Here is an 11,312-nt window from a genome sequence, read left to right as displayed (position 1 = left end):
GAAGTGAGTAAAACCAGAACATTGTACACAGTGACAACAATATTTCTTAATGAACAACTGAATGACCTAGTTATTCTCAGCAATGCAGTGATCCAAGACAGTCTGAGACTCATGGTGAAAAATGCCATCTGCCTTTTGAGAAAGAACTGATAGAATCTGAAAAAAGACTAAAGCATATTATTTCATTTCTTCTTTTTTCATTTGATATCTCTTCCATAAAATGACTATTATGGAAAAATGTTTTACATGATTACATATATAAAATCTGTATCAGATTGTTTACTGTCTCAGGGAGAGGGGAGGGCAAGGCGGGAGTGAAGGTTAGGGGAAGGGAGAAAATTTGAAACTTAAAACTTTTAAAGGACATTTAAACAATTTACATGTAATAGGGGAAAATAAAATATTTTTTTTTAAATTAAGTATAGGAGATGGGGATCAATAGGTTTAAAAAGTCAAATTTGTGTGTTAAGAATGTGTGGCATGTAATTCTGTCTCTGTCTGGGACTTCCAGTAAGGGGTGTGGAAGGTCCTTGGTGCCTTCTTCTAGCCCGGCAGAAATAGAAGCTTCTCCCACGTGGCAGAATATGTGTCCTTGCTGTTTTGTATCTTTTTCTCTGAGCAGAGACAAATGAACTGAGAGGTCCCAAGATAGACAAACCTAGCCTGGCTTTGGGAAGTCAAGTCTCTCAGTTCCAACTGACCCACAGCAAAAGTTTTGCCATTGAGAAGAATTTTACTTATAGGAGAAAGAACCCAGATCTTGTCTTATCAGAAGACAGGGACTTTGAGGGAATTATTAGGCAGAGTAGACTGTGTGACAATGAAGGATGTGGCCCTTGCCAGATTACAATGGACTATTGCAATCTTAGCAAGTTTATCAAACAATGTTATTCCTGACCTCATCTACAAGGTCATTTTTTTAGCCTAGTCATTTATTCCAACTACCTTGGCATTGTGGGTAATGTCTCTGCTGCTTTGCCCTGGAATTCCATGCCTTCTTTTGTTTCTTCAAAAGCTGTATCAATTGAACTACCCTAATGCTCTAATTACCTTCTCTGTGACTTCAGACCCCTCCCTGGCTACCACTTCTCCATTTCAGTTGTGACCTTCTATTGGAATGCCCTCTTTGAGAATAGGGAGTATATTTGTATTCCCAGTATTTAGTACTGTGCCTAGCAATAGGAAATGCATTTTTTTTAAATTTAGTCACCAAATATTCAATAACTACTTACTAAACTATTATGTTCTGTGCATTGGCTATACAAAGACATGGATGAAAGATTTTGTCTCTCAAGGGCATTCTTACTTCCATTCTATTGGGGGGTGGGAAGGAGTAAAGGAAGCAAAGGAGAGATCTGGCAAAGTATTGAAGAATAACAGCTGAGAAAGGGGAAGGTTAATTAGAAGAAATGACATCTGAGCTGAGCTTTGATGAAAGAAATCCTAAAAGCAGAGATTGCATTGTGGACTGAATGTGCAAATGGATGTAGTCCAGAAGTGAAATGCTAAGTTCTAGAATTAGAGAAGAGTTCCCTTTGCATGGAATGAGGAATATACAATACAAGGTAGAATGGAAAGACAGGTTGAAACTAGGTTGTGGAGGATGTTCTTTTAAGAAAGGCTAAATCAGTGACTCAATAAGCATTTATCAAGTGTCTGCTATAAGGCAGGCAAAGTGCTAAGCACTGGGGATACAAAAATAAAAAAAACAAAAGGCAATTTCTGCTCTTAAGAAGCTTAGTCTAATGAGGGAAGTGACAAGAAAACAACTATGTACAAACTATACACAAGACAAATTTGAGATAACCAGCAGAGGGAAGGTACTAGAATTAAGGGGGATTGGAAAAGATTTCTTGTAGAAAGTAGGATTCTAGCTAGTACTTGAAGGAAATGAGTAAGGTGGGCAGTGAGGTAGCACAGAGGATAGAGTGCTGGCCTTGGAGTCAGGAAGATTCATCTCCCTGAATTAAAATATGGCCTCTGAAACTTATAGCTGCATGATCCTGGACAAGTCATTTAACCCTGTTTACTTCAGTTTCCACATCTGTAAAATAGACTGGAGAAGGAAATGGCAAACCATTCCAGGATCTTTGTCAAGAAAATGCCAAATGGAGGGGCGGAATCAAGATGGCAGCTTAGAAGCAGCAAAAGTTCAGACCTCTGAAAACCCTTCCTTACCAATCACAAACTGAATGCTCCTAGGGGACTGTAATTCAAACTTAACAGGACAGAAGTGGGGAACCCTCCTTCTGGACTCAATTCAAAAGGTATGCCTCCCCCCAAAAGCCAGAATCCGAGAACACTTGGGTCTAAGGGGAAGGCAAAAGAAGGTCCCAGGACCCTTCCCCCCCAACCCAGAGCACTGAGCCCCCAGCGGCAGCGGGAACCTCTGGGTGGGCAAAGGTGCTGGTCTGGAGGGTGTACCTAGTGAGCAGCGCTGCACCAGGCTCAGAGCTTCCAACACAGGTGGCAGGGAAGCAGCCAGTGAGAGACCGAAGAGCCTGCAGCCCCTTGGCTGGGTCCTTCCATCTGTCTCCAGTCTTGCCAGAGGTTTTTGCCTTGGGGCACATCCAGACCAACCCAGTTGAACCTAATCCCATCAAGGAATCCTCAGATCTCAGGGAGGCCAGGACCCCTCCCCCCTAGAGTGCAGGGCCTCCAGCAAGGACAGGAACCTCTGAGCAGGCAAAGTCACTGGTCTAGAGGGTCTACCTTGTGAGCAGTGATGCACCAGGCTCAGAGCATCCAACACAGGTGGCAGGGAAGCAGCTAGTGAGAGACCGAAGAGTCTGCAGCCCCGTGGCTGGGTCCTTCCATCTGGCTCCAGTCTCACCAGAGGTTTTTGCCTCAGGGCACATCCAGACCAACCCAGTTGAACTTAATCCGATCAAAAGCCTCCAGAGGACAGGAAAGCCAACATTCCTCCCTCAGAGACTGTACCTAGGGATCTGACAAAACTCCAAGAGGGGAGACTGACAGCCCAAAAACCAAAAAAAAAAATGAGAGGAGCAAGAGCACAGATGAATATGGGGAGCAAAGAAGGGGTAAATATGAGCAAACAACAGAAAAGGAAGAAAGAAATTACAATAGACAGCTTCTGTACAGGTAATAAGCAAAGAACGAATGAAACAGAGGGGGAGGGATCAGCAAAGGAAAAATCAGAAATCCCAGTGAAGTGGATACAGGCTTTGGAAGAACTCAAAATGAAATTCAAAACACAATTAAAAGAGGCTGAAGACAATTGAGAAAAGAACTTAAAAACTAAGATAAATCATCTGGAAAGAGAAAATAGTGTCTTGAAAGCGAAAATCAACCAGCTGGAAAATGAGGCAAAGGAGATGAAATATGAGGTGAAGAAGATGAAAGATGAGAATAAGGAGATGAAAGATGAAGTAAAGAGGATGAAAGATGACCTCCAAAGAAAATCAGACCAGAAGGAAAAGGATGACCAAAAAGCCAGGAATGAAATCCAGTCTTTAAGAACCAGAATACAACAACTAGAATTAAGTGACCTCACAAGGCAGCAGGACACTATAAAACAACACCAAAAGAATGAAAAAATTGAGGAAAATATGAAGCATCTTATTCACAAAACAGAGGATTTAGAAAATCATTCAAGGAGAGACAATTTAAGAATCATTGGTCTACCAGAAGACCATGACAAAAGGAAAAGCCTGGACATAATACTACAGGAAATTACTAAACTGCCATGATATCCTAGAACGCGAGGGGAAAGTAGAGATTGAAAGAATCCACAGATCACCTCCTGTACTTAATCCCCAACTGACAACACCCAGGAATGTTATAGCCAAATTCAAGAACGATCAGACCAAAGAAAAGATATTACAAGCTGCCAAGAAGAAGTCATTCAGATACCACGGAACCACAGTGAGGATAACGCAGGATCTGGCTGCATCCACACTGAAAGACTGAAAGGCATGGAATATGATATTCCGGAAAGCAAGGGAACTAGATCTATAACCAAGAATCAACTACCCATCAAAACTGACTATATTCTTATAGGGGAAAGTATGGTCATTCAACAAAATAGAAGAATTCCAAGAATTCATAAAGAAAAGACCAGACCTGAACAGAAAATTTGATGTCCAAGCACAGAACTCAAGAGAATCATCCAAAGTTAACAACAGCAATGGAAAGTAATGAATGCTGGAGGAGATATGGCAAAGTCGGGACATTAATGCATTGCTGGTGGAGTTGTGAATTGATCCAACCATTCTGGAAGGCAATATGGAACTATGCCCAAAGGGCGCTAAAAGACTGTCTGCCCTTTGATCCAGCCATAGCACTGCTGGGTTTGTACCCCAAAGAGATAATAAGGAAAAAGACTTGTACAAAAATATTCATAGCTGTGCTCTTTGTGGTGACCAAAAATTGGAAAATGAGGGTATGCCCTTCAATTGGGGAATGGCTGAACAAATTGTGGTATATGTTGGTGATGGAATACTATTGTGCTAAAAGGAATAATAAAGTGGAGGAATTCCATGGAGACTGGAACAACCTCCAGGAAGTGATGCAGAGCAAAAGAAGCAGAACCAGGAAAGCACTGTACACAGAGACTGACACACTGTGGTACAATCGAATGTAATGGACTTCTTCATTATTGGCAATGCAGTGATCCTGAACAACCCGGAGGGATCTGTGAGAAAGAAGACTATCCACCTTCAAAGGAAAAACTGTCGGAGTAGAAACACCGAAAAAAAACAAACCACAACTGCTTGATTACATGGGTTGAGGGGATATGATTGGGGATGTAGACTCTGAATGAACATCCTAGTGCAAACATCAAAAACATGGAAATAGGTTCTGATCAAGGTCACATGTAATACCCAGTGGAATTGCGCGTTGGCTACGGGATGGGCAGGGGGAGGGGAGGAAGAAAAAGAATATGATTCTTGTAACCAAGGTATAATGTTTGAAATTGACTGAATAAAAAAATAAAAAAAAGAGAAAATCCCAAATCAAGTCAGAAAGAGTCAGACGTGACTGAAAAAAAAGTTAGGAGATCAGGAGGGAAAGCCTTCTAGGCATAGAAGATAGTCAATGAAAATACCCAGAGTTGGGAGTGAGAACTTTTTTGAGGAACAGCAAGGAAGTGTCACTGGATTGCTGAGTAATTCTGGAAGAGGAGGTATGAGGTGTAGGAAAATAGGAAAGACAGGAAGGGTAAGTTATGAAAGACTTTGAACACCAGAGGTACTTTTTGATCCCAAGAAGGGATGGGACTTATTGAGTAGGGGGCTGAAATGGTCAGACCTAAACTTCAGGAAGATCATATTGAAGGTTGAGTAAAGGATGGACTTAAGTAAGTAAGAGTCTTGTGGCAGGTAGACCAACTAGCAGGGAATGCAGTAAGTCTAGGTATGAGGTGATTTAAGATTCTTCATAAGGTGGTGGCAGTGTCAGAGAAGGGTTTGTATTTGAGGTAAGTTACCAAGATAGGTAAAACTGACAAGTATTGGGAACAGACTGGTTATAGAGGGTAAGAGTAAGTAGCTCACAATGACCCCTAGGTTGTGAGCCTGGGAGATTGGAAGGGGGGAATAAGCATTTATATAGTACCTTACCATGTGCCAGGTACTGGGGCTTTTAAAGGCTTTACAAATATCATCCCCATACTCCATCACAACAACCCTGCAAGGTAGATACTATTAATATTCCCTTTTTGCAACTGAGGAAACTGAGGCAAGCAGAGGGTAAGTGATGTGCTCACAGTCAAACAACTAGTATCTGAGGCTGGATTTCAACTCTTCTTCCTGACTCCAGGCTCAATGTCACCTAACTGCCTCAATAAGAGGCTGGTGGACCCTAAACAGTAGTAAAATTGTCAGAAAGAAGGGAGAGTTTCAGAGGAAAGGAATAAATTAAGAAGTTTGTACCTTATCTTAAAGCAAACTGAGAGCCATTAAAGTGTTCTGAGCAGGGAGTAATATGGTCAGGCTTGTGTCTGATTATTTTGGCACTAGAGTAGAACTGGAAAGGAAATTGCAAGTAGGGAATCCAATTTAGATGCTATTAGGGTTAGACTGTAGTTTGGGTGAGAGGTGATAAAGGCTTGAACTAGGGTGGTTGCAGTGTGGGTTGAGGAGATGGATAAAAGAGATGGGCAACTGAATGGATTTGGTAGTCGAGGAAGGAGGATGTTAAGAATTTGGGTGATAGGGAGGATCACAGATATTGAGCAGGGAAGGAATTTAGGAGAAATCTTATTCAATTCCTTGATTTTACAGATGAGAGCAATTAAATGATTTGTCTAAGGAGATACAAGTGGTTACAAGCAGAATTTGAATCCAAGTCTTTTGTCTTTTGAACTATCATATCTCAGCAAAGAGACAGTGGGATGGGTTTGGGAGAGAGGGTGACAAAGGTAAGAGATTTGTTCAACTATTCATTATTATTTTCAAGTATATGGTGGAAGAATGCAACCTGACTTTCTTGCAACCCAGTAGCAAGGGCTTTTCATGACATAGCTCTTGGCCCCTGTTTCAGATAATGTGTAAGCCGAATCAAGACATAAGTTAATATATAAGCATAGAAAATCTTCTCTCAAACCCAGGATATTAATTTTATATTATATTTTATTTTCCTAAACCAACATAATATCTTTAAATTAATAAAAGGCATTAAAAGTCAATACTGATTATTTCCTTTTTCTTAAGAAATTATCTTTTCAATAGCTTTTACAAAATATACTTTTCCCCCATGGTTTGAAAATTTCCAGAATGTATTTTTTTTAAACCCTTACTTTCTATTTTAGAATCAATACTGTGTATTGGTTCCAAGGCAGAAGAGAGGTAAGGGAAGTTAAATGACTTGCCCAGGAAATGTCTGAGATTTAAATTTAGGATCTCCTGTCTTTAGGCCTGGCTCTCCATTCACTGAGCCACCCAGTTGCCCCTCTTCCCCCCATTTTTCTAAAAAAAAGATAAAATGCGGTCTAATTTCTTCCACTCCTTACTATATTATTGATAAATACTACAAGATTTCTAGTTTCCTCAGTGTGGGTATTTTCTCCATTGACAAGGACTACAACCACTTCACATTTCAGTAGATAAGTTGCTGTGGCCTGTAATTGGTGGGCAATCTTTTGGTAATAGGCTTGTCTTCACTGTGCTAGTGTAGTTGGCTCATGTCCATAACCTTTCCAGTTTTCTGGAAATTGCTAGAGCTGCTGACAAAAGCTTTGAAGAGCTGAGATTCATATCCTATGCAGAAATAAAGGATTTCTGTTCATCTGCAGCATCTGTCAGAGAATTATAGTTTTCATTGCTATAAAGAAGTTTGAGATTAGCAGTTCCATAGGTATGCAAGTCATCGCACCTGAAGCCTGTTTCCTTACAGAGAAGTAAGTACCTACCTCAGAGTTGTTAAAAAGAATGATTTATAAACCTTCCAAGTGCTATACAAATGTGAGTCATTATTGAGCATCCAGATCATCATGATCTTGGATCATCAGAGGAGTTCTTGTTTATATGTCACATTATATTCTCAAACTTGAAAATTCTTGAGGTGTAGTCCTGACCCATTCTTCTATATCTATGCATTGAGTGGATCATATATTCAGGTGATTTCCAATGTTCCTTAATTTATTCTAATTCTTTTTGTGATTAATTTAAATCCTTGTCATAATTTATGCCACATCTGTACCAGCATAACAATGAGGTTGAGTTCAATTAATAGGAAGAAGAGATATGGTAAAATCATATTTTCACATTTGGTAAGGAGCTCAGAACTTTCAATAATTCCAAGCAGTTTATTGCCACTGGCCATTTTATATGCAATATATAATAAATGTTAGTATGTTATATATACAATCATTCTGTTCAAAGTACACAGGCATGTTCTACTAAACTATTCTCTTAAAGTGGTTCACAGAACAGTAAGAGACTAGCAATCTTTCAGTTAATTCTACAGATAAGGAAAAATCACTTGCTCAAGCTCTCAAAAGTAGCTAGGTGGCTCAGTAGCTTGGCGAATTTGAAATAAAAATCTGAGTTCAAATCCAACCTGGGAGGCTTACCATCGTTGTGGGCAAGTCACTTAAACTGTCTGCCCTATTTTCTCATCTGTAAAATAGGGATAATGCTTTTCAGTATTGTTGAGGTTCAAATGAGATATTTGTAATTTACTTTGCAAATTTTAAAGTGCTAGTTATTACTATAAATGCTAGTTATTATTAGTGACAGATGCAATTTGAACTTCTGGATTCCATATCTCTATCCTGAACTGACTCCAAATCCTGTGCTTTCCCTCTGAAGCAATACCTGGGAATGCTTGGTTCACAAGGTCCAGGAAGGCAAGGATCAGATTTTATTTAAACAGCTTCCTACTTTCGTCCACGCCTAGAATATTGCAGGTCCTGTCCAACTACTTCCAGGCCCTTCAGCCGCAGCAGTTTGGCAGAAGGAAGATTGTGGAATGAAGGAATGAATGAATGAATGAAGGGGAGCAAGCCTGGACGTTGGCCTACACCTCAGTTTCCCAGAGTGGGCTGTATTAAAGGGGGTGGGTGGGTGCGTTGGGATTTTAATCTTGTCGTGGGGCACCCACCCCACGAAACTAGGAGGGGGCGAGGAGGCAGCTGGCACGGCTAAAGCTGGGCCCCTGCGCCCGCCCTCCAAGAAACAGAGGCGGTTTTCCTGAGTCACGGGGAGGGGGGAGGAGGGAGGCCAACCCTCTGGATCGCTCGCCTGCCGGCGCCCCGACCTCAGATAGGCGGGCCGCAAAACACGGGGTAGGGAGGAAATTTGCCTCAGTTCACCGGGACCTGAAACATTGCTGCCGCAGCTTTCCGACCCTGACCGATGGGTTCCCGATCCGCCACCAACACCCAAACCAGCAGTAGGGGAGCTACTTGCCCTCCCTTCCCGTGTCACGTGTGCCCGGAAGCGTGTGGGCGGACCCCAAACCGCCCACGGAAATGACGTTGCTCCACCCTAGTCGCATGATGTGGCAAAATGCAAAAAAAAAAAGATGGGGGTTGGGGAGGAAAAGTGAGAGGGAGGGGAAAGTGATGAGTCCTAGAAAATAGTTCCTCGGGGTCTTAGGGGACTACAGCTTTAGTCGGAGCAATAAGACCGCTTGGCTTGCGCACTGCGCTCCGAATTCTTGCGCCCGGCCGGGCGTCGTCTTCTGGGGGAGGGGTACATAAGGCGGAGGGAGTGCTTTGCTCTGGGTCCGGCCAAAGCTCTGCCCCAGAGATCCTTCCGCCGGGCTCAGCCGTTTCCGGAGTCTGCGCTGCGCCCGGTTCCGCCATTGCGGCTCTCCCAGCCCCAGGAGCCTCCGCCCCCGGCCCGAGCTTGTCCGTCCGTCCGCCTGCCTGCCCGCCAGTCCACCCCCCCCACCTGCACCCCGGAGAGCAGCCCCGCCGCGCCCGACCTTCCCCCTCCCCTTTTCCTTCTCCCCCTTGCGGAGAGCCCCGGCGGCCTCAGCCCCGCAAACCCAGTGACAGGAGGAGACAGGAGCCCCCGGCAGCGCCATGGCCCAGATCCTGCCTATCCGTTTCCAGGAGCATCTCCAGGTGGGGCCGCCGCCCGCTGGGGTTGGCGTTGGGGCCCCAGCCAGGGCTGGGACTTGTGCGGGGCGATAGACTTCGGACTCGGCTGGGCCAGGGCCGCAGCAGGGGCCCGGTGGGGGCTGAGGCTGGGTTGGGCGGCGAGGAGGAGGGAGGGTGCTGTGGTGGGAGAGCTATAGACAGAATCTGGAAAGGGGAAGGAGATGAGGGTTGTGGCCGTGCTCTGGTGTCAGGTGCTGCGCACCCGCAGCCGGGCAGACTCTTCCTTTTCTCCTCTGGGAGTCGCCTTCTCCACCTGAGGGTGGCGGGGTGGGGGAGGTTGACATCCCCTCCATTTCTCTTCCCCCCCCCCCATCATGTTGGCGCCCTGGAATGGGGGAGGGGGACTAAAGGAGATGGAGGAGTACTAGCAGAAGCTCTTTCCTCCTCCCTCTGCGGCTCTCTGCGACTGGAAGGGCACCTTTCAAAGGGGGTGGGGGAAGCTGTCTGCCTCTCGTCTTTCCCTGAGCCATTGGACAGGGAAGGTCACAGCTCCTGAAACCCCTAAAAAGGGAACATAATGATTTGAGCCAGTGTCCACTGGGCACTCTATAGGGCCAAGGTCCTTGGTGGAGGATATAACAGGGGGGAGAGGGTATCTTTCCTTTTCTCGGTGGAGAAACTAAAAAGCGTGACTCCACTTGGTTTTAGGGATCTAGGATGACTGTGTGAGACGTTCAGGGGCACCGAGGCCTGTTGGAGATTGAGGCCAGGTTAAAGCGGCTGTGGAGCTGGGGGCATCTCATGGATGTCTCAATGGAATAGGGCCCCCAGGTGGAGAGAATCTGGCTTGCGATTGACCTGCAGAGTCCCCGAGTCCTCACTGTCATTTAGTTTATAAGGACCTTCCCTAATGTTAGGAGTCTATAAAACTGTGTCTTGTGTTGGGAGATACAGGCTGAGTTGGCCCAGTGCCTGCTGGCAGGTGCATTATTGAAGTGGGCTAGGATAGGACTTTCTACCTCTGTTTTTGGATCCCACCCTATTTCTAGTGCCTATATCACCTTGGCTGAAACAATATCCTCCCAAATGAATGGACCTCAGTTCAGACTCATAAGGGGCTAGTTTTTTTTGTTTTTTAAAATAAAGAATGTAATATTGATATCAGGTAGTGATATCGAACCTGTGGGGGGTTTTCTTCCCCCATCTAAGAATATTTTTGTTAACTTTTTTTCTCTTATAGCTGGGACAGCTGAGCAAACGTCCTATTGGAAGAATCTACTGTTATTTAGGCCACTGATACCTAGTATTAGGCTAATATCTTTGCTGATATATGCAAGACAAAAAGCAAATGTTTCATTTTTTAAACTTGTATTGCAAAAAAACTATTTAGAAAGATTAAAGAAACAGTGGTATTTGGGACAAAACTTATTTTAAGCTTTTCTAATCATGGCTAGAATAAAGCATTCTGTGCTGTAACAATACACTTTGGCAATATTCTCAAGAGGTCAGAATATTAAATTTGATTTTTAGTGGTGGAATGAGTGAAGAGAAATTTAAATCTTTATTATTTTTTGGTTGTGATAAGGTTGCCTTTTTGTGAAAATTGAGGAATTGTGTAGACTCGGGAAGAAGGAAGGGACTATGAAAACTAGTATTCAAAGTAGATTTTCTGCAATAATTTTCCACATAGATGTGTGCAGAACATAAGTTTTTAAAAAGCAGGTTTATCTGACATCTTTTTTTTAACTGCAGAAGTGAAGCTCTCCAGATAATCTCTTGAACCCCAAATCTCTTGTAA

General features: G+C 43.5%; 1 protein-coding gene across 2 annotated transcripts in view; it reads left to right on the top strand.

Moving 5' to 3' along the window:
• Positions 1-7,100: 7,100 nt before the first annotated feature.
• The window catches only part of CLTC (clathrin heavy chain), a 73,788-nt gene continuing 69,576 nt past the window's right edge, over positions 7,101-11,312 (top strand). For both annotated transcript variants that reach the window (XM_007481784.3, XM_016430314.2), the window contains exon 1: positions 7,101-9,538. In XM_007481784.3, the coding sequence (XP_007481846.1) occupies positions 9,497-9,538 (42 nt within the window). In that variant the 5' untranslated portion in view covers positions 7,101-9,496. The remainder of the gene's footprint in view (positions 9,539-11,312) is intronic.

The sequence above is a fragment of the Monodelphis domestica genome, chromosome 2, assembly GCF_027887165.1.
Source record: "Monodelphis domestica isolate mMonDom1 chromosome 2, mMonDom1.pri, whole genome shotgun sequence".
NCBI classification, from domain to species: domain Eukaryota; kingdom Metazoa; phylum Chordata; class Mammalia; order Didelphimorphia; family Didelphidae; genus Monodelphis; species Monodelphis domestica.
Note: the sequence above shows the minus strand (reverse complement) of the source record. Positions and strands in the feature narration are given on the sequence as shown.